This window comes from Saccostrea echinata, unplaced genomic scaffold (genome assembly GCF_033153115.1).
Source record: "Saccostrea echinata isolate AGI-Se365-2 ecotype Australia unplaced genomic scaffold, CSIRO_AGI_Sech_v1 ptg000003l, whole genome shotgun sequence".
NCBI classification, from domain to species: Eukaryota; Metazoa; Mollusca; class Bivalvia; order Ostreida; family Ostreidae; genus Saccostrea; species Saccostrea echinata.
Genome location: NW_026889752.1, coordinates 13,745,301 through 13,770,087, shown reverse-complemented (window position 1 = coordinate 13,770,087; position 24,787 = coordinate 13,745,301). Strand labels below are relative to the sequence as shown.

The following is a 24,787-nucleotide window of genomic DNA, read 5'->3' as shown; positions in this document are numbered from 1 at the left end:
CAACAGTTTATATTGAAAGTAGGGCAACAGTTTATATTGTAGGTAAGTTGATAGTTTTTAGCTCTACTGGTCAGAGACCAGAAGAGCTTATGCGATAGTAAGGTGTCCATCGTCCGTCCATGTGTCCGTCTGTCTGTAAACAATTTTTCAAAATGCTACTCCTCCTATACAGTACAGGCCACGAGTTTTCCCCGTCGCACGGTGGAAAACACACCGTGTGAAATGCTCTGTGTCACACCGTGTACACGGTGTAGCACGGTGTGTGTGGATTTGAAATACACAGGTAGGCACACCGTGTCGCACCGTGTCTTGAAAAATCCCAGCTAATGCTCCCCGTGTCGCACCGTGCCCAGAAAATTCCCTCCGTGCCGCACCGTGTCCATAACATTACAGAGAAAATCGTTTGGTTCAGATAAACAGTTTAAAATTTAAAAACAATTAGTCACTTTGATTTATATAATTATGTATAATTATCGTTTTAAAATCTAGAAGACGTTGAATGTGCTCTGAATCGTACTAATGACACATTTAGTATTTATTTTTATATTTAAATTTATATAAATGTATATTTAAAAAATGGTTTTGAATTTATAGTGCGCCCAGAAGTTTGTATTTCGTAAAGTTATTTAGTTACTTTTTAAAATTATCATTTGGATTGAAATTTTTAATGTCCGAAGAATTTAATTCCATGAGCTCATTCATGCAACGAAGAAAGGCAATAAATAGCATGATCCATCGAGCTGCATTACATGTAGTATACGATCCGAGCTGCAGTTGTTTTAGTATACAATCAAAGCATTAATTTTATATTCCTGAGTAGAGCACATTTATTTTGTTAGTCTTATATTATTCTGAATTTATAAGCGAGAATCGACAGCAAAACACGAGATCCCTGTGTACAATAATGTGCGTATTTCTCGTAGCAGATTTTCATAAACTAGTATTTTGAAAATCCTTCCAGTGTAAGTATGTAATAATTTTTTCTTTAATTGAAAAGTGTTTATAGAAACAATGTCAGAGAGAGAGAGAGAGAGAGACCCCCTTTCGGATAAATCTAAAAATAAAAAATCTTCGTTTTATAATGTCCAAGAGTATTTCTCGTAACAGACGATTGTCTATATCTTTTCATAAACTAGTATTTATGCTTTTGTTTTAAAATCCATTCAGTGTAAGTATTTAATACGGTAAGTTTTTATTTAAATGGAAAGTGTGTAAAGAAACAGTGTCAGAGAGAGAGAGAGATTCTTATGAATTTAATTCTTCGTTTTATTTACATTACCAAAGTCACAATTAATCATTCTAGAATACTATTTAAATTCCGTAACTTCGTTCATATTCAACTCAGTTACAACATGTATTCAATCAATTTGTTCTCCGTACATGTAACACCCGAAATCCTCGTGCTCTACCTGTCAATCAAAAATCGCAGCTAGATGGCCCTGAAAGTTTGCTTACGCGGAAAGTATTTCTCTTGTGATTTGAAACATTCTTATCGTCAGTTCCGAGTTTACACCTTTCTTTAAAATATATTGGGATACAGCCGGAGGGCCGGAGCGCTGTGTGTTTATCACACCTTTCAAATTCTTTCGTCCTGACCATATCATGTGTATAACTCACTCAAGTGACTTCCAGCCGAATTCATCTACCGGGTTACACCACCAGTCCACCAAACGTGTACTTTGACTTGATTTTAAACTTACTTGTAAAATATCCTTTTCAGACACATATAAACCATGTAAACATTTAATCAGTTAGATTATGACTGTTTTATTTTCACAAAAACGTCACATATAAATCCACAGACTTTCGATTAATTTTTAATTAGCTGAATCATATCGCTTTCTACAAGTGGAAGGGGGGGGGGGGTAATAAACATAATGCATGTAGCTTGAAAGAGGCTAGGTATTTTTTTTTTTAATTTATAACTTCACATTTTCTTCCTTAACACCATAATAATACTTTGACCATGAGAAGCTTAATTTGCTCTACACAGCCCCGCTCTACATTCGCTAAATGATTTTTTTTTCTCGCAAACCTTACGAGACATTTTTCATAAAATAATCTCAGAATAAGGTAATATTTGTACAGTAGTTGAAAAGCAGATTTGAGTTACCAAAAGTCGGCTTTGTGTGTGTGTGATATTTACCTCCATGTTTTACATGATTACAGATTGCAATAATCCTTAATCGAAAGTACATGATTGTATAATTCGCCGAGTAATAATCAGAGAACAGAGTTCATGTGTGTGTATCTGACACGTTTTTTGATTTTGTTTATTTAGATGCATATATTTTTACGTAGAAAATTATTTATGAAATAAACTATGCATCTGATAAATACCACATATGAATGCATATGTACGGTAAAAGAGATCTTGTTAGAAAAATGACTGTAATTTAAATGAACACAGTTATAATCGAGAGAAAAGACAACCAGGTAATTAATTTACGAAAGTGTATTCCTTCGTAGTATGATAATAGTCTGACTATTGAACATATTTTTTCTCTCGTATAGTTAGGTTTTTGAAACGTGACTTACATGGATGTACGTACACATTTTGAGGAGTTTGTATTTTGCTGTACAAGAGCACGTGGATCTTCGATTTTATGGTATCTTATTTGTTCAAATATCTGTTACAGTATATCGGTAAAAAAGTAGTAATTTTTAAGAAAAAAGTGAAAAAAAATCTGATTTCGAAGAAATTGATATAATTGATTAAATAAAGAAATGAAAAAATAAAAATAAAGATTTCTCTGAAATACTTTCAAAATGCTACTCGAACAGTTTTGATCTTATTTCAATATAACATGGCACACAAGTAAACTACACTAAGAAACATAAGTCTTTTTATCGGTTTTTGATTTTGATGAACGGTGTTGCCATGGTTACTAAAAATAGAAATTTCCTTGAAATACTTTCAAAATGCTACTCCCCCTACAGTTTTGGTCTGATTTCAGTATAACTTGGCACACAAGTAGAGTACACTTAGATGCTTAATTCTCTTTACCAGTTTTGGATTTCAATGAACAGTGTTGCCATGGTTACTTAGAATAGAAATTTTCTTGAAATGTTTTCAAAATGATACTCCTCCTACACTTTTTGTCTGATTTCAGTATAACTTGGCATACAAGTAGACTACACTGAGATACATAATAATCATTATTGTTTTTTGATTTTGTTGAATGATGCTGCCATGGTTACTTAAGTAGAAATTTCTGTAAAATTGTTTTAAAAGGCTACTCCTCCTACAGTTCTAATCTGATTGCAATAAATCTTGCCACAAAAAGAGACTAAACCAAGGATCATTGTTCTATTTATTGCTGTTGTTAAGTTTCAAGTCCAAGTGATACTTTTATCTTCCTTTATAAGTACAACCAGTAGAGCTACGGTCTCATTAGAGACTTCTGGTTATTGAAGGTACATAGGATGACAGTTTTATATGGATGGTAGAGTGGCAGTTTTATATTGAAGGTAGAATGGTCACAGTTTTATTTTGAGAGTATAGTGACATTTTATTTTGAGGGTATAGTGACTTTTTTTTTTTGAAGGTCAGTGTATGAGGAAAAGTGTTCTACATGTACTAAAGCTAAACAATGCATAGCCAAAATGCATTTTGGAGAATTTCAGACAAAACTAAGATTAATTAAAGCTTGTTCCTTTTCATAAGAACTTAAAGAATTAAAAACATATTTCACTTTGCACTCTGTTAGCTTACCTGAGGCAATTTTTAGCTGAAAGCTGTTTAAATGAACTTGTCCCTCCATTATCTGTCTGTTATCTTTAACATTACACATTTCTGTTTTTAAACTCTGCTGAAGAAGTTCCTTGTATTATTGCCAGTGATTTGTGGGTGGATGTCCCAAGCTTTTAAACAACATGTCTTGAATGCATTGCTGTGTGAATTGTTGCTCTGTTATGAAAACTGTAGAATTAGTTCCAGATCCAGGTGGGGCTAAGTTTGTCATATATCAAGAGAAACTTGTGATTCTCAGATGATGTCAACACTCAGTGGCTTATTACCGTATTTTCAATTTTGACTAAAAATGTCACGTGTATACAACTTTTATTCACAATTTGTCAGTTTCAAATCTAATTGCAATGACTAATTTTTGCAACTGAGGAAATTTCCTACATAAATACACAATTAAATACAAGTTCATGGCAAGAAATATTCACTAGTACAGTTAGTCATGAAACTTATGGAAATTTCTCACATGCCAGTAAAGGTTGGGTTATATTAAATGGTAAACCAACTAAAATCTTAACATTTTCTTGATGATTTGAATCTCTTTTTCAGATGACATTGTGGAAGTGGAGTTGAAAACAAACAAGAACTGTGATAAAGATTCTCAGAAGAAGGTTTCCAGTATTATACAGTTTCACTGTAACCCTGGCCTGGGAGTGGTAAGTAGAGAGGGATATGTCAAAGAGGCATGGTAATTCAAATCACTAAATTGTTTGGATGTCTTATGTTCAGCACTAAACAGGTGCAGAAATTCTAATACTTGTCAGTGGATTTAAGGGGTTAATTTTTTATATGATTGAAAAACCAAGAAGAACTATTCTGGATACCATGAGCAAAGCTTTTACTGAACTTTTTTTTCAGAATGAACCTGAGTTTCTGTTTGATTCAGTGGACTGTACATACATGTTTACTTGGGAGAACCCTTTTACATGTGCACATCCCATTGTGTAAGTTTGCAACTTAAACAATCAGTTTGAAAAAAATGATAAATTATAATACGAATGGAACTGTAAATCAATTTGTATTTGTGAGAACTTAATTGTCTTGAGACTTTCTGCCTGCAAAATTGTTATTTTAACATATATTTCCTAACTATTTTGTGAAAATCAAGTCTTAAATATTTATAGTGTGAATCCACAACCTATTGGGGATAAGGCAACATCACATACCACATCATCAGGTGTCAAATCTAAAACTGTGGGCACCATTGTAGCTGTCTTCCTTAGTGCCATTGTTATATGTCTGCTTCTGATAGTGTTCCATAAGAAGGAGAGAAGGTTTGTGAATACAGTGTTTTTGACACAATCATATAACTATTGTGCATGCCTGTTAGTGTTAGAATGCACAAACACCTTGAATACATAATTCACTTAAAACCAGAGGGTACATGTGAGTTTGATGGTCTGCTTATTCCATTTTTGTTTTAAAGCCTGTTTGTTAGGTCTTTTGTTATTAGCTGAGGTGAGCTTATACTACTCTCAGTACCCGTGCTAGCATTCCCTACTGCCTCTGACTTGTATAACTCAGCTGAGTTGCTAGGTTAAACCTCTTGGAGCAAGTCCATTTCCAAATTATTGTTAGCCTTTTCAATTCAAAATTGACATTTGATCAATTAATATTATTATATCTCATTATAATTATTCTATACAACGCATTATCTGATTGGTTCTATTATCACGTGACAGGGCCATAAAACTTCATATTTCCCTGTCGTCGTCATGCTTTCCATCATATTCAACCTCTTCAGAGACCTAGTGCATTTTCCCGCAATAGTTATCGTTGGTTGAACGAAAACCTCTGAGAGTAGTTGACGTCACAATAGCCTGGGTTCACGTCACAAATCTGTAATTGAAATTGTTTCAGCAACACTATTTTAAAATTGAAAGTATATAAGAGTGATGCTGAATTTGAAGTTTATGTTTGTTTTTAAAGTTTTTGCTTGTTTCAGTATAATAAATAATTTATTGCCTGAATGTTCGGGAAACATGAAGATTTATTCAGCCAAGAAAAATCATATTCCCCTCGGACGAAGCCCTCGGGGAATATGATTTTTCTTGGCTGAATAAATCTTCATATTTCCCTCACGATCATGCAATAAATGTATAATGTCATGTGCTTATAGGATTTATGTCTGTGGTTGATTTGATATGCAAGACCATGTTCTACACACAAACAATTGCTAAAATGAGGCTGGCTACTGTCAAACAAGTACATGATACAAGGTTATTGAAATCTCTTTTAAAGTCAACTTTCTGAAAATTCTATTGCCAATACTATGACCTTGTTTGCAAATACAATCTGTAGTTAGATTGAATGTTGACTTAAGTTTTTTATACAAATTGTTAAGCCATTATTTTTATACTGAATTTTCTATGTATTTATCTGATTACCTGATCTGACAAGAGGCCTTTGGTGGGTGTGATTGGTCAACAAGGGGATGCTTACTCCTCCGTGGCACCTTATCACACCTCTGAAGTTTTCAGAGACCCATGTTTGCTCTGCTCAGAGTTTGTATGGTTTAATTGAACTTTTGTGCATGATAACTGTTTTTAGCTTACCTGAGCTGAAAGCTCAAGTGAACTTTTCTGATTACCCGTTGTTTGTTGTCCATCCGTCTGTCCGTCCGTCTGTAAACTTTTCATATTTTCAACTCAAGAACCACTGGGCCAATTTTAACCAAACTTAATACAAAGTATCATTGGGCAAAGGGGAGTTTAAATTATTAAAATAAAGGGCCAAGTCCCCTTACAAGGGGAGATAATCAAGAAAAGACAAAATAGGGTGGGGTCATTAAAAAATCTTTTTCTCAAGAACCACTAGGCCAGAAAAGCTGAAAATTATGTGGTAGACCTCCTGGGATAGTGTAGATTCTAAATTGTTCAAATCATGACCCCAGAGTAGGGCAGGGCCACAATAGGGAAACAAAGTTTTACATCGAAATATATAGGAAAAATCTTCAAAAATCTTCTTCTCAAGAACCACTGGACCAGAAAAGCTGAAACTTATGTGGAAGCATCCTGGGGTAGTGTAGATTGTAAATTGTTCAAATCATGACCCATGGGGGTAGGGCAGGGCCACAATAGGTATTACAAGGGGGGAAATCTGATAAAGAACAGCATGGTCAAAGTTACTCAGGTGAGCAATGTGGCCCATGGGCCTCTTGTTAATGTTCACATTTCATGCATTGATGATGCATCACGTTTTGGTGAGAAAATCTAAGGTCAGGATGTTTTTTTTTCTGGAGAAGATCATTTCCCAAGTAATTGTAATTACTACCCTCCTAAATAAGCATGATAGATTGTTTTGGACTAAGTCTTGTTTCTAATGTCTCCAGAAAATATTATTGTGATGAAATAAAATGTACATTTTACTAAACATTCAATTAAGATGAGTTGAGGTGATCGAGCTTTGTTTTCTTTGATATTAGCAGTGTACAAACTGAATATCATTTGCTTATTTGATTTGATTTTAAAATTACAAATGATAAGATTTGTACAAAGTTTTCTCAAATCTTGTATATATTGGTTTTTACCATGGACTAAGCTACATGTTATGAAATTGGAAGAAAATAAACAGTAATCTGCTCAAAAGTTGAAACAATACAGATATGGAGCAGAGCAAACATGGACCTCTAAAAACATCAGACGTGGGATCAGGTGCCATGAGGGAGTAAGCATCCCTTGTTGACCAGTCACACCTGCTGTGTGCTCTTTGTCATGTTTGGGTAACTTAAAAAGTCAGTAGACATTTCATTGTGAAAATATTGACCTAACAATTTGAATGAAAAATGTCAGTCAACATTTGACTTAATGATCGATTATTTTTCCTGACAAGGTCATTGTACCGACCACAGAATTTACAAAATATTGACTATAAATGAGGCTGTTTATATTCTTGTTTCATCAATTTACTTGTCAATAGCTTGCCACATTTTAGAAATTGTTTGTACTTAGAGCAGGCTCTTGCATATCAAATCATAGACATAAATCTATATTCAGGGGATAATAGTATATTGCTACATAAATAAGGGAAGTTGAAGATAGAAAAGTTGTAGTCGTCAGGTTTATCATAAAGTTTTGTTAAGTAAGCATTTTTGTTTTTAATTATAGAGATGCTGTGATCTCAAAAATAAGAGGTTTTACCAGAAAACATTCCGCTAGTTACAGATATACTGAGGTGAGTTTCACCATCCCTCAAAAGAAAAAAAAGGAGTGGAAATTACATTTGTTTATAGAACTATAGAATAAGCAGTTAAAACGTCAGACAGTAAATTTTGATAAAGTGTGCATATCTTTATTATCAGTACATGTTAATTTAGAAGTTCAAAGCTTGATCAAATCAAAAATAAGAGAAAGAGGCATTCAGCCATTGATTGGTACATGTACATGTAGAATTAGGTATTCAGACATTGATTGATATATGTATAGAATAAGGCATTCAGAACTTTGATTGTGTAGAATAAAGCATTCAAACATTGACTGGTACATGTAGAATAAGGCATTCAAACATTGACTGGTACATGTAGAACAAGCATTCTGAGAGTATTGCATCAGCAATACTAGTCCCCTACCGGCAAGTGTAATCTGGTTCCTGTTAAAACTTGAAAATGCCATAATTCCGTCGAAAATCAATGAAGCAGAATGAAATGCAAACTTGATCTATAACTCATCAAGGTTTAGTCACATACCAAAAATCAGCTCAATATCTGCAAGCGTTAAGAAAAAAATTGCGGAAAACCCTGAAAAATTGAAATGGACGTAATTCCGTCAAAAATCATTGAAGCTGAACGAAATGCAAAAGTGATCTGTGACTCATCAAGATACACTCACATACCAAAAATCAGCTCAATATCTGCAAGCGTTTAGAAAAAAAGTGCGGAAAACCAAATGGGACAGACTGACAGACAGACAGGGGGACAGTTAGATGGACAGACACGCAGACAGACCTACAGACTAAGAGGAAACCTATACTTCCCTCCGGTTTCACCAGTAGGGGACTAATAAGGCATTCAAACATTGATTGGTAGTACATGTAGAATAAGGCATTCAAACATTGATTGATACATGTAGAATGAGGTAATCAGCCCTTGATTGATACCTATAGAAAGAGGTATTCAAACATTGATTGATAATTATAGAATTAGGTATTCAGCCCTTGATTGGTACATATAGAATTGGGCATTGAAACATTGATTGTGTAGAATTAGGCATTCAACATCGATCAGTACATGTAGAATTTGACATTCAGAACAATATTTGGTACTTGTAGCATAGGACATTGAAACAGTACATGTAGAATAAGGCATTCAGTCATTAAATGACACATGCAGAATTAGGTTCATGTAGAAAATTATCACTCAGACTTTAGAATTAGATATGCAAACCTTAATCAATCCCATGCAGATAGTTGTGAAGGTTTATTTGATATATTAAGTTGTAATTATAGGTCTATTAAACATGCTTAAGCAGTCTGTTTCATAGTAACATAAAAATAAAGTAAAGATTACATCAGAAGGTGATATCTTGCCAATACTGACAATGACCAGACATAAGAGATACCGGTTGTGTAATAAGGTCTCCTTGTTTTCACAGTTACCATCCAGTGAAGAAGCAGATGATCTTCTTCCTGAGATCACTGCAAATGACCTTGGAATTGAAGGGTCAGTACAGACTTCTGCAAATGATGATGAAGTCAACATTTTACAAAATGAGGATCCTCCTCCTGTGAGCAGTTACCATGACGACAGTGATGAAGAGCTGTTAGCTTAATGACTGAAATCCTGAGATCCATATCAAACATTTACCGCTAATAATTGTGTGTGATGTTTACACTGGTGTCAGATGTGTGCTGTAGTAAAAGAAGTATGCATTAGTGACAGATATGTTCACTTGTGACAGATATGTGACTTGTACATTGGTGACATATTTGTGGTGTGCACTGGTGACAGATGTGTGACTTTGTGGTGTGCACTGGTGACAGATGTGCAACTGTGGTGTGCATTTTTGACAGATGTGTAACTTTGTTGTGTGCACTGGTGACAGATATGTGACTGTGTGGTGTGCACTGGTGACAGATGGGTAACTGTGTGGAGTGTTTGTAACTGTGTGGTGTGCACTGGTGACAGGTGTGTAACTGTGTGGTGTGCACTGGTGACAGGTGTGTAACTGTGTGGTGTGCACTGGTGACAGGTGTATGACTGTGGTGTGCACTTTTGACAGGTGTGTGACTGTGACGTATTGATGTGCAACTGTTGATGTGCACTTGTGACAGAGGTTACAGATTAGGAAATTGATGTGTGACTGATTTCTTTCATTTTGACCTCTTCTGCAGTGTAAATATTCTTAATTTTCTTAATGCTTTCTATAATGACAGTCTTGCTGTTTAAGTTAGATTATTATTATACTTGTATATGAAATGTCTTTAAATTGTATATATTTATTTATGTGCTGTGTCTAAATCTGCAGAAGAGCTGCCATTGCTATTGCCCAAGCATTTACTCTCACCCTGGGCTAAAGGACTTAATCAGCATCAATTTTTTTCATATAAATTTCATATTGCTGTATATTCTATACATAGATTATATAGGTTGAGTTTACAGATTACTGGCTTTTAACTTGTGAAGTCAATGATTTCAAAAGAAGAATGCTTGCAAAAGATAATCATGTATTTATCAGGTAAAAAGTTTTAGCCAAAAAATAATGAAAAGTGTCTTACCTCTTATCCTGGGAACCTAGGAGGGGACAAATTGATGTGATGTAATCAAACAAGTTAAACACATGATTATAAGTGTGTATCTTGTGTAAAGTAGTATTTTTGTTTGTTAAAAATTAAAAAAAATACATTTTTTAATGCTTTTGGATATTTCTGCAAAGAAATTTCTCAACTCATTAGCTTGTATTTTACATGATTGTACTTTCCTTGCTTATAAACATGTACAGTAGTGAATAACTAGAAATGAATTTCATGGAGTGTGGTTGAAAATTTCATATCTGATTGTACTGGAGTAATAATGGTGACTTGTGATAATTATGAACTTTATTTGTGGACCTTCTTTTAACGTTACTTGTGAACAAAGCATGAAGTTCTAAATATGGCTATCTGTGATGACAAAGTCATGTAAATGTTAACCATGATTATACTACTGCCTTGGTTTACTTTTATCATGATATTCTTTCTTTAATTTGGTTAATAGACCACTTTATAAGTGATATTGAGGAAATAAATTGTTAAAGGTGAGTTTATGTTGCTCTAGGTGATTCATTTATATATGTGCATACATACGTTTTAGGTCTTCTGAGTGTCTAAGATTGCTTGTGCCCCCTCAATTATTTTGTCAGTATGTACTATAAACTATATATAATTTATTGTTGTGCCTCCCCTCAAAAATGTCCTATGCCTTTTCAGCTCTTCTGAGCCAAAGGTTCAAAGAGCTAATGCTAGGGACATTTGTGCAGTGTGCATCAACTTTTTGGAATATGGGCCATATCCAGAGCTGCCAACCTTTACAAATTTGGTGCCAGACTAAAATATGCCTTACGATTTATGTATTTTTCCTTACGATTTCCGTTTCTCTCCATAAAAAGGTTTAAATACCTGTATTTTCATTATTTGTCTGCCTTTAGTTTTCACAATTCAAATAAAGTCATATAACTTATAACACTTACTTGTAATGTCATTTTCCATTTCTATGCTTACTTTTGATGTCAAACATTTTAACAAGAACAAAATGGAAAAATATCCAGTGACTGGGGGTCTAAATAGCCCATGGACCTATTCTTACGATTTTTTTTGTGATGTTGGCAGCTCTGCATATCTCAAGAACCCCTTGGCAAATTTTATCAAATTTGTCATAGAGTATCCTTGGTGTGGCTTTCACTTTTACATATTATAGGGATGTGAATTTTAAGTAAGGGTAGGTAATTTGATAATTTTTTTAAAAAAGTAGTGGATGCTAATTATCTTCTTCTTATGAACTACAGGGCATCACCAAACTTGCATATTATCATTAAACATCCAGTACATGGTAGATGGCAGCAAATTGTTCAAGGCATCACTCTAAGGAAAAGGGCATGGTCTCAAGGTCATTTAAAATTGACATTATATAATACTTTTTTAAAATTGATAAAATTGATATTTTGCAAACTATATTGGGGCTAGGATCATCAAAAAAATTTTCAGTTGATGCATCTTGGGACCTCATGTTATATTGACTCAAAAGTAGGTCACAGAAATTTGAGATTTCAGATACTGAGAGGTTTAGAATTATTCAGATTTCAGATACTGAGAGGTTTAGAATCATCAAACCTTTTAAGTTTATGCATCTTGGGGCCTTGGAACATATTTTTGAAAAGTAAATCACAGTGTCCTACATTTTGAATGTTGCAGGTATTAATTTTCTAATTTGTTAAGGTGTCTATTTTTGTGGCTCGCCAAATTCACAAGAAGTAGATAAACATAGTTTAACAGTTGATAAACTAGGTTTGTCCATTGTAAACTATAGTTAACGATTCGTTAATTATAGTTTTCATCTGTAAACTACATGTATATTTAAAGGTTGTAAAGTGTAGTTTACGAATGCTAATCTAAGTTTATCTGTCTGTAAATATAAACGTTAACAGTAGATTTTGCTGATAAATATAGATTCTAATTTGTGAACTATAATTTACATTCGTTAACCATAGTTAAGATTTGTTCATTATAGTTTCACAAACTGTGAAACTATATTTATCAGATAAACTATGTTTTACATTCGATAATTATAGATTTCGGTTGTAAACTATAGTTAACTGTCATTAATACTCATAAACTGTATTTAACAGACGTAAACTATACTTAACGATCGTAAACTATGGTTTTGAGAGATAAACTTTGATTCACATTTGCCAATCATAGTTTACTTTCATAAACTATAATTCACACTCGTAAACTATAGTTAAGCGTTGTTAGATATAGTTTATGAATCTAAACACCTGTTAACTGTTAATGATAGTTTTCAATCCAAAAATCTCGCGGCACCAATTGCTAGAGGAAATACTGAATGTGTGTCATTGCAGTAAGTTCTATATAAAAAAGAAACATTTAAACATAATAACTTGAGTAATTTCTCTTCTTGATAATCTTAAATTTATGTCAAGCTATCAACAACTCTTTTGATACCAGCAATGCTCAGTCATTATTGTTTGATCAGCGCAAAAGGTTGGAAAGACGGCAAGGATAAATGTCAGTGATTTATTTCGTTGCTGATGAAGACAAATTTGAATATTTACATTTGCAAATTTTTTTTTTTTTATATAACACTATTAAGGTCAAGATCTATTATTTACATTTGCAAATATTTTTCTTAGATGAACCTATAGAAGAGAAAATATGTTCAATTCTGTATGAACTTATTAGGGGGTCAGAGGTCATGGCGTGACCGAATCACACAGCGAGACGATATCTTGTCTACATATTTCTGTCACAGTGACACTGGTTTCGGAACTTCTGAACCGTCAAAGCGATGAAAAAGATAAAATTATTGACACATATATTTTTTTTTTCGTTCAACAAATGATCGTTAGATCTTTCTTCGGTGTGAAGAATGTTTCTAATTAGCCTAAAATCACGCTTACCTCTTTAACCCGAAATTCCTTTGAAGGTATGTAAACTGAAGACGATAGCACCGCTTTTGACTTTATATATAAAGAACTCGTACAATAATAGTAAGATAATTCCCAGTAGCGATCATTGTTTTTTCATTATGAACAGATATTTCCTGAACTGGACTGCTAAACATCAATGTAAGTATTCAAATGTTGGAGCGAGGCGAACTCTCAAGACCAAACAACTTCTAGGTCATTGCGCGTCACAACATAGCAATACGGCGGGCCGTTCGTGTAATAAATGCAGTCCTATTCAGAATATTCGTCTCAAATGTAAATAAAAGTAATAAACAACAATGTTAAAAAGTTCTCTGGGAAATGAACTTGGTTGGTACGTGATCAAATCTTCTGAGAAGCCCTTCGGGCTTCACAGGATTTGATCACGTGACCAACCAAGTTCATTTCCCAGAGAACTTTTTAACATTGTTGTTTATTTCTTAAGTAAATGAGTTTGACTGTCTTTTTTGGTGCTAGATCCATTATGACGTCATAATAGATTGAAACTTAATTTTTCCCGTACTTTATGGCTGTAATAAAATTATATAGAAATGAAACATTTTCATGGAATTCAATTTGAAATCATGTTAAAAGTAACCCCGATACCTATATTAAATTTAATATCATTTTAAAGCAGAGATCAAAAAGATACGAAAACCTGTTTTCTGGGAGACTGTAGGCAATCCGAATACATTTCCTTTCTCCGAGTTGGAAAAAACTTCGAATTTTATACCTGACTTCTTTCATTTTTCATTGAAAATGTCACTTTAATATATGTTTTTTATTGAGTTTTTCTAAAAATTATGTCCCGATACACCTTATTTTACCAAGCTATATTTGTAAAGGATCAATAAAAGAACTTGTTTTTCAAATCTGAAAAATCTGTAGGCACCTTTCATTTACTAGATCTTGACCTTAAAAGCAACGCGTATCTATATCCATATAAACACGGGTTCCTTGCGTCATAAACGTTCGACGTAATTTCTCAGTGACGTCACAAAGGGCCGACGCACAATCAGAGGATCAAACACGTGCCGTTGGGTTTGAAAAATAAAACGTTTCATGCGTTAAAGATTATAATCAGGCAAATATAAAATATGAATAAGTCACAAATGTAAATATAAGTAATAAGGTATCATTTTAAGACATCTATCGGGCTATAAATACGGGTTGGTACGAGATCAAATTTACGGGCTTTATGGAATTTGATCTCGTGACCAACCTGTATTTATATCCCGATAGATGTTTAAAAATGATACCTTATTTCTTAATTACAAACCGTCAAAATGCATTTTTCCTATCTTTCTCTTTTAAATAAAACATACATGTTAATAATTTTTCTGTCATTTTCTTTTTAGTTCCCAGTAGATTTGCTTTAAAATGAAAGAAATTTTACTTTAAATGTCAACAAGAAATATATATATTTTATTTAACAACCAATGAAAAAAGTCGTTGTATAGCTAAATCTTATCATGCTGTAATTAACCTATCTATAATTTAACTATAGTTTTAATCGTAAACTATACTTCAGAGTCGTGAAATATAGTTTTACAGAAAACTGTGTATCTCTGATACATAATCATGGATTCTGGCCGTAAACTGTGTTTCTTAACTGTAAAACTATATTTATCACAAATTTGTGAATTTGGCGCCTGAAATATTTGTAAGCTATAGTTTACAACTGTAAATTATAATTAACATACGTTAACTATAGTTTAGAGTTGTAAACCATAGTGTACAAATCGTGAAACCGTATTTATCAGATAAACTATGTTTTGCAATCGCAAATGATTGTTTTCGGTGTTAAGTATAGTTTACATTTGTGAAACATAGATTAAGGCGTTAACTATGGTTTAGGGATATGAAATATAGATTAACGTCGTTAACTGTGGTTTACGGTCCGTAAACTCTAGTTTACAGTCGATAAACCTAGTTTATAAACTGTGAAACTATGTTCAGCTCATTTTTGTGAATTTGGCGTGTCATATATTTTGGACACTGTGAAGCCTAGGATCATCAAACCTTGTCAGCTGATTCAGTTAAGGCTTTGAACAGAGTATACTCAGAGTATATCAACCAAAAATTTTAAATCAAGTGATCTACTTTTGGAATTTCATGGCTAAATCTTAATATTTCAGATACCGAGAATCACCAAACTTGTCAATTGGTGCATCCTGGATCCTCAGAGTGTGTCAAGTAAAACATATGCATGGGTCACATTGACCTATTTTTCTTTCACTTTTAAGCGTTTAATATTTAAGATCCTAAGAGGTTTAGAAGCATAAAAATTTGTCAGTTGATACATCTTTGGTCCATGGACTTTGTCATCTAAAAAGTAGATCATCATAGCATACTTTTGGAATTTCATGTTATATTTCAATTTTTAAGATAATATAATGATACGCATTGAAGTGGTAAAATTTTTTCTTCGGAACATTTGGGTTTCTCTTATCAGACAATTGTTACATAATGACACGCCCACTCCTTTGAAAACGAGAAAGCAATATTCATTACAGTGTTTTAATTAAGACATCCTACTCTCTACGATTAGCAACGAAATGGGGATTTTATGAAGTAAGGAGAAAGAGTTAGAGAATCCCTGCTTCTGTAAACTCTCGTATTACAACGAATATGTTATAGTTAGGAATATATCCTGTTTATTGAAATAATTACAACACATGTATAGATCGAGCAGGTGTTTACTCCGTGTTTATATAGACTATATTGCTATTGTATTTATGGAACACATATTCTACAGGTATTTGAATGAACCTTTTTTTTTTCAAAATGCTTTTCCTCCTACAGTTTGATCTGATTTCAGAATAACTTGGCATACAAGTAGACTACATAAGATACATAAATCTGTTTATCGGTTTTTGATTTCGAGGAATGGTGTTGCAATGTTACTAAAATTAGAAATTTCTTACCATTCAGGTTATTTTTATAACTAGAATAGTCCATTTGTTACAAATGACCAAATCTCGGAAATAGGGTGGGTGGATAAGGATATCTTTTACCAGAATGAGCCTGGTAACCATCACAACCCGAGTCTTCTGTTTTTGGATGCGTCGTTTTTTTTTTTTTTTTTTTTTTTTTTTTTTTTTTTTTTTTTTTTTTTTAATGTGAATCAAGTATGGGCGCGTTAGATCTTTATAATATCTGATATGTTTAATATCTGAAGCAAATGATATTTTAGGGATTTAATTAATATTTTATTGTTAAGATATTCAACTATTGTTCTAACTGTAACTTGGCGATCTTTCATAACAAATTGCTCAACTAATGCCACATCTCTTTCCCACCATACTTTTACTGGGCACCAGAACGAACATCATTTTTAACTTTCTCCCTTCCTTCACTTAAACAATCAATCCAATTAATGATTGATTTTTTTTGCAAGTTTTTAGTCTTCATAAACCATGTACAAATTATTATACCCCACTGCAAAGGAATTTCCAAGATTTACGTTAAACTTTACAGCCGTTCCTTGCACAAGTAAGACTGAGTCACCCATTTTACATCACAAGTCTCCTACATATTGACGTCATTTTCAAATTGTGATGTCATAAACATGAACCAAAAACATTAAATTACATATATGCTTTTTATAGAACATGTTTATGACGATTCATTCCGTTCTGAATGGTGGTTTTGTAAATATAAAGTTAGTTCGCGAACTTTTGATCACCCCTCGTACACTACGAGACATAATTTTTTATAACAGTTTTTGATTTCAATGAACATGACAAAACACTATTACCCCCACAGTTTTTGTCTGATTTCAGTAGAACTTAATTAACAAACAAGTCGACTACACTAAGATACATAATTCTATTAATTGGTTTTTGATTTCGATGAACAGTATTGCCATAATTACTAAAAACAGAACTTTTTTCTGAAATACTATCAAAACGCCAATCCTCCTACAATTGTCTGTCATCCGTCTGTCTGTCTGTTCGTCCGTCAGTCTGTTAACATATTTTTAAAGATGCTACCCCTCCTACAGTTTTGATCTGATTTCAGTATAACTTGGCATAAAAGTCGACTACAGTAAGATACATAATTCTGTGTATCGGTTTTGATTTGATTTCGATGAATGGTGTTGCCATGGTAACTAAAAAAAGTTTCTCTGAAATACTATCAAAACCCATTCCTTCTACAGTTTTGTTCTCATTCAATATAACTTGGCACACAAGTCGACTACACTAAGATACATAATTTTAAGTTTTTGGTTTCGATGAATGGTAATGCCATGGTTATTAAAAATAGAAATTTCTCTGAAATGCTTTCAAAACACGACTTCTCCTACAGTTTGGTCTGATTTTATTATCTTGGCATACAAGTAGACTTCACTGAGATACATTACTTTCTTTATCGGTTTTTGATTTTGATGAATGATGTTGCCATGCTTACTAAAATCAAAATTTCATTAAAATTCTTTTAAAATGCTACTCCTCCTACAGTTTTAGTCTGATTGCAACAAATTTTGCGGCAAAAAGAGACTAAACCAATGATTTTTATTCTATTCATTGCTGTTGCAAAGTTTCAAGTCCGAGTGCTACTTTTTTTCTCCCTTTGTACAAACCAGTAGAGCTACAGTCTCATCAGAGAATTCTGGTTTAATTCCTTTGAAATGAGCGTGTCATTATTTAACTACCAATGTTCAAAAAAGAGCTCAAAATGTTCCATTCAAACGAGAAATTTTACCACTTCAATGCGTATCATTGTGAGAGGCTTTGTCGGAGTACGTCACTTAAAAGTAAATCACCATGCTTTACTTTTGGAATTTCCATAATAAATAATGTTATAAATAACATACTAGTATAAACATTTATAAGTAATATTATAAATGAATTACATATAAGTATAAATATTTATTAATAATGCTATAAATAAATAACATACTAGCATAAACATTTATAAATAATGCTATGGATGAATAACATACTAGTATTTATTAAATAAATGAATAACACATTCTAGTATAAACATTTATAACAAGATGTGTTTGTGAAACACTGATGCCCCCGTATGATAGCTTTTTGCGAAAGTTGATCGGAGTTTGTCAATTGCAAGTCAAAATCCAAGGTCAAGGGATGAAAAATGTTACCCAAAAAGGACTTTTTCTCAATGAATATACCTGTGAAATATGAAATCCCAAGCACTAACCATTAAAATGTTATGGTCAAGGTTAAGGTTTTTTTAAGTGTCGGTCAAACTCCAAGGTCAAAGGGCAAATTAAAGGTACCCAGGGGAAGGCCATGTCATAAGAAATACAATGTAAAATATTAAGGCCTAACACCAACTGTTCAAAAGTTATGACCAAGGTTAAATTTTTAAAGGTTAAAGTTCAAAATCGTTGCTATCCAAAGAAAGACTTTGTCACATGAAATATACCCGTGAAATATGAAGGCCCTAGTACTACTGTTCAAAAGTTATGTCCAAGGTTAAAGTTTTTAAAAGTGGGTCAAATTCAAAGGTCATATATATATATATTATATAATCGCCCGTTATGCAAATTATCCCACATTTCCAACTATCGTTGATGCCCTGGCATACTCTACTAACTAGACAGTGATTCCTTATATTTCCATTTCATTGTGAAATAAAATTGTAAATTTAGATTTTAAAAATGTACACTAATAGATTTAAATCACACCAGGCCTCACATATCAATTTCAATAGTCCCCGCCCACTGACGTCAAACACAAAGACAGCCGCACGAGAATTACATGCATATTAGACCTCCTTAGCGTCAGACACAAGGACAGCCGCACGAGAATTACATGCATATAAGGCCCTTCTTAGCTACTGACCTTTCGCTTGGCGAAATTTGCATTCCGTTGGAATGATCAAGAAATCAACTCTCCTAACTTTCAAAGAGTTATCACAGAGAAAACAAATAGAAATGGAAATATATATATATATATATATATATATATATATATATATATATATATATATATATATATATATATATATATATATATATATATATATATATATTAGACCGACGACATATCCAAAATTTTTAATTTAATGCTTATATTTACATTCTCATAAAAAAAGCTCAAAATCATTAATTAGCACTTGCTTATTAATCAATTTAAAATAAAAGGCATGTTTCCTTGTTAATGAATGCACTTCAGCCTGTGCAACTTGAAACGAAATTCAAAAACCGCGAGATTTTCTGCCATCTTTAGTGGTACATGGTCACAAGGACTAGAGAAGAAAAAAAGTCAGTAATTTTAATCAAGAATTTTTTTTTTTTGAAATTGATGTAAAAGACTTAGCCCACTTAACATGAAATATAAACATATGCGCTCAATATTTTCAAGCGATTTTGGTCGAGTCGATCTAAACCACAATTTTTAAAAATATTTTCAAAGTCTTTGTCCCTGGGTTTCCAATCTGTAATATGATGAACATAACTTAATGATTTTGAGAAGTGGGTAAATATATACCTTTCCTTGCATAGTCATTTTTTTTTAAATTCAACTTTATGCAAATTATCACGCAAGCCAATTGCTTTTCACATCATAATACCAAAAAATAATAATAATAATAAACAAATAAATAAATACGAAAACAAAATAAATAAATGAATAAAAATACGAAGACAGTTACTCCTTAATTACATACCTAATTGTCTCTTCTAGTTATATGCAACAGATTGTTTAATTACTTAAGCTGACATTTAATAAGTACTAGTGATTCCATCAAGTGTCTGGGTGAATTTAAAATCCAGAACTCTTTGATAAATTTATTTTGGAACTCTTAAAGACCATTATGATTTAAACCAAAAGTTGAGAACATGTTTCTGTGTCCACACACGGAGACACGACTCTTGATTAGAAGTGATAGAGAACACAGTACATGAGTGTTTATATAGTTGGCTATGAATATTATCATCAGACAGGGTCAGTTAAAAAGGGGTTAAAATTTATGTGCATCTTGTCTTTTCATGGTCATAGGGCATAACATCACCTTAAGGACATAAAGAATCGTTACACAGAAACAAACAAATCATTAATCATGCATGTTGAAATTAACATAATAGAGTAACGAAGAGAACTCGCTTAAAACATTGAAACCTAAAGGGGAGATTTTTCCACTTAGATTCATTCTATTTATTCTTGAACACGACCCGAAGACACAGGCTCTTGTCAGTTAAAAAAAATCGCCTTTTCAAATGAAAAATAAATTTTATAAGAAATTCGATATTCTTTTACACCATTAACAGTTCACGAAAGTTCACTGTGATCATAAACATTGTCGTGAAACAGAAATAGTTTTGTGCAAAATAAAGTTGTTCGTCGTATATATGGTATCTTTTGAGGATGTTTGCAATACTGAATAAACTAAGAAGAAGAGAAGTGCAGTGATATCTATCAGGTAAGTATAAACTCCAGGTAAAGGTCATAATAAAGTATGACATATTATTCCGTGACCTGCGCAACCCCTTATCGTTCATAGAATCAACATTTTACCTGTAGCTGCTTTGGGATATTTTAAGAAAACTTGTACATCGCCACCGCCGAGCGCGGAATCTGAATTTTCAAGCACCTTACCAAATATCTTGCATGATTATTTAAAGGTAAGTATTCAATTTTATTTTACATTTATATAATAAAGTATAGAGCATGTGGAGTCTGTCAACGTTTTACATTTCTGCAGAAAGAAATAGAGAAACGAGAGTGAATTTACGAGTACCCTTTTTTTCTTAGCTGTTTATTCAGAAGAGATGGCCCATTAACCATCAAAGACTTTATTCTTGGAGGAAAAAAAAAAGTCAAATATATTTTAAGCTTGTCATGAAAGATTGCCTGAGGTTTAAAAACGCATTCATTTTTAAATAGCAATATATCATGTAGAGAAAATTAGATGCACATATTAAGTGAATGTTTTCCGAGATTCAATACTTTCAATTTGAATTACAAAAAAAAAAAAAAAATTAATTGAATCTCTTTTTGAAATCATTAAAATTTAAAGACTTAAGACAGCTTTTTCAAATGATTTTTACGATGCAGAAAATACTTTTGAATGATTCAGATCTAGAATTTAACCAGCACGAAAGTACTGTGTCACCCATTCTCGATTGTAATACACCTTAATAACAATGAATAAAATAATGAAAACAAAGCAAACAATTTTTTTATTTTGATATTGTCTACGCAAGATAAGTTGACAGGGTAGAAAAACGTTTAGACGATTCTAGTCAGAAAGGTCAATAAAAATATGGTCAGTTCCCCTCGGTAGACATACCACAGAAGGACCTAAAGTTTTGGGCTTGTAAAAACTGAACAAAATTCGCTTTGTAAAGACATTGATCTCTGCATAGTTTATATCGTAAATAGTATAAAAGATATCAAACTAGATGTGTCTTAACGCCACGAATGCTCCCGCAGGCAGCCAAAATTTCAAAAGCCATATTTAGTTTTAAATTTGTATTCGAACTTGACCTGTATTTTCTGGTAAAATACCTGCATATGCAATTTCAACCTGATATATACATGTACATCCCTACAAAAGAGCGGAAACTGAAAATTTCTAGTTCAAAAGGGATAACTGTCAAAAATCATCAGACCATGATCAAATTCGAACTTGACCTGTATTTTCTAGTAAAATACCTGCATATGCAATTTCAGCCTTATACATACATCCGTACAGTATTAGTACTACCATCAACGTTGTCAGTACTAGCACTACTATCGTCACAGTCTGTAGTACATGTGGTACTACTATCGTCACAGTCTGTAGTACATGTAGTACTACTATCATCACTCTCAGTACTAGCACTACTATCGTCACCGTCTGTAGTACATGTGGTACTACTATCATCACTCTCAGTACTAGCACTACTATCGTCACCGTCTGTAGTACATGTGGTACTACTATCATCACTCTCAGTACTAGCACTACTATCGTCACCGTCTGTAGTACATGTGGTACTACTATCATCACTCTCAGTACTAGCACTACTATCATCACAGTCTGTAGTACATGTGGTACTACTATCATCACTCTCAGTACTAGCACTACTATCGTCACCATCTGTAGTACATGTAGTACTACTATCATCACTCTCAGTACTAGCACTACTATCGTCACAGTCTGTAGTACATGTAGTACTACTATCATCACTCTCAGTACTAGCACTACTATCGTCACCGTCTGTAGTACATGTAGTACTACTATCATCACTCTCAGTACTAGCACTACTATCGTCACCATCTGTAGTACATGTAGTACTACTATCATCACTCTCAGTACTAGCACTACTATCGTCACCGTCTGTAGTACATGTGGTACTACTATCATCACTCTCAGTACTAGCACTACTATCGTCACCGTCTGTAGTACATGTAGTACTACTATCATCACTCTCAGTACTAGCACTACTATCGTCACCGTCTGTAGTACATGTAGTACTACTATCATCACTCTCAGTACTAGCACTACTATCGTCACAGTCTGTAGTACATGTAGTACTACTATCATCACTCTCAGTACTAGCACTACTATCGTCACCGTCTGTAGTACATGTGGTACTACTATCGTCACAGTCTGTAGTACATGTGGTACTACTATCATCACTCTCAGTACTAGCACTACTATCGTCACCGTCTGTAGTACATGTAGTACTACTATCATCACTCTCAGTACTAGCACTACTATCGTCACAGTCTGTAGTACATGTGGTACTACTATCATCACTCTCAGTACTAGCACTACTATCGTCACAGTCTGTAGTACATGTGGTACTACTATCATCACTCTCAGTACTAGCACTACTATCGTCACAGTCTGTAGTACATGTGGTACTACTATCGTCACAGTCTGTAGTACATGTAGTACTACTATCATCACTCTCAGTACTAGCACTACTATCGTCACCGTCTGTAGTACATGTGGTACTACTATCGTCACCGTCTGTAGTACATGTAGTACTACTATCATCACTCTCAGTACTAGCACTACTATCGTCACAGTCTGTTGTACATGTGGTACTACTATCGTCACAGTCTGTAGTACATGTGGTACTACTATCATCACTCTCAGTACTAGTACTACTATCGTCACAGTCTGTAGTACATGTGGTACTACTATCATCACTCTCAGTACTAGCACTACTATCGTCACCGTCTGTAGTACATGTAGTACTACTATCATCACTCTCAGTACTAGTACTACTATCGTCACAGTCTGTAGTACATGTGGTACTACTATCATCACTCTCAGTACTAGCACTACTATCGTCACAGTCTGTAGTACATGTAGTACTACTATCGTCACAGTCTGTAGTACATGTAGTACTACTATCATCACTCTCAGTACTAGTCAACATTTTCGGAATCTCAGACACCCGACAGCAGACTTCAGACTACGGACTTTTCAGTTAAGGGAAAGTGTTAAAAACATTATTTAGATAAAATGAATTTCTTTTTTGAAGTCTTGATTATCGATAATTACGTTTATTTTGTATAATTAAAGCCACTATACACTGTGAACTATTTTACGAAGTGTGTGTGCGGGGGGGGGGGGGGGTTATAATAATAATGTAACGCTCTCTTCCCTATACTAAAGATTTTTCGATTTTATAAATTTTAATATACCACCCTTTTGCAACAAACCCGTGGTGGGTCAAGGTCTAGGACTAAAAAAAATAGACTAAAATCTAAGACTTACTGAGTGCAGTCTGTAAATAAAAAAGAATAAAGTAAATGGCGTACTCTAGAAAACATGTTTTGTTGATTTAAAGAAAAAATAACTGGTTTGGGGAAAAAGAAAACATTACCCCGTGTCACATACGTATCACCTACAACTTTTTTTCATACCCCACATATCATAGGCGGATCCAGATATATTTGAAAGGAGAGGGTGAAGAGAAAATAACATTTACGAACAAAGAGCTTTGAACTACACCTGATTATAAAACTCTGATTTACAATAATTTTTCTTTTAAATTATAACTGAATATTACATTCTCATTGGAAGAGCCAAGTGTGCTTCTAGTTAGGCAAGTATCTAAAATCTGGAGCTGCTTTGTGTCTTCCACTGAATCCAGGAATCTTCTCTTAAGATTCTAGGAATTTGAAAAACAGACTTTAAATACAAAACCATTTATTTTAAGTTTGCATCGGCGTATTACAATGAAGTCTTGACAATGAATATAATGCAATTTGAATTATCGAGGGAATTGAATGAATACTATCAGTCTTATATACATGAATATAATAGTTCATATTCAACAAAAAAGAGAGAGAGAGAGAAAAAAAGAGAGAAATATTTCATGATTCTTTTTATTTTGAGTAATTAAAATCACTCAATTAAATCAGCCTAGCAATACACTTTTCTGTTTCAAATCAAGTATTTTGCTTTCAATGCCTCGTTCTTGAACAAG

At 33.3% G+C, this 24,787-nt stretch overlaps 2 protein-coding genes across 3 annotated transcripts in view; one reads left to right on the top strand and one right to left on the bottom strand.

Moving 5' to 3' along the window:
• Window positions 1-10,981, top strand: part of LOC133178602 (cation-independent mannose-6-phosphate receptor-like) — a 79,271-nt gene extending 68,290 nt beyond the window's left edge. The window contains exons 39-43 of one of the 2 annotated variants that reach the window (XM_061313334.1): window positions 4,298-4,401; window positions 4,607-4,692; window positions 4,873-5,022; window positions 7,855-7,921; window positions 9,337-10,981. In XM_061313334.1, the coding sequence (XP_061169318.1) occupies window positions 4,298-4,401; window positions 4,607-4,692; window positions 4,873-5,022; window positions 7,855-7,921; window positions 9,337-9,513 (584 nt within the window). In that variant the 3' untranslated portion in view covers window positions 9,514-10,981. Of the gene's footprint in view, window positions 1-4,297; window positions 4,405-4,606; window positions 4,693-4,872; window positions 5,023-7,854; window positions 7,922-9,336 lie in introns of both variants that reach the window. The other variant, XM_061313333.1, reaches the window with a different exon arrangement.
• Window positions 10,982-22,033: 11,052 nt separating this feature from the next.
• LOC133178490 (dentin sialophosphoprotein-like) lies at window positions 22,034-23,731 on the bottom strand. The gene has a single exon (XM_061313184.1). It carries the CDS (start codon window positions 23,729-23,731, stop codon window positions 22,034-22,036), a length of 1,698 nt encoding a protein of 565 aa, XP_061169168.1.
• Between the last annotated feature and the right edge of the window lie 1,056 nt (window positions 23,732-24,787).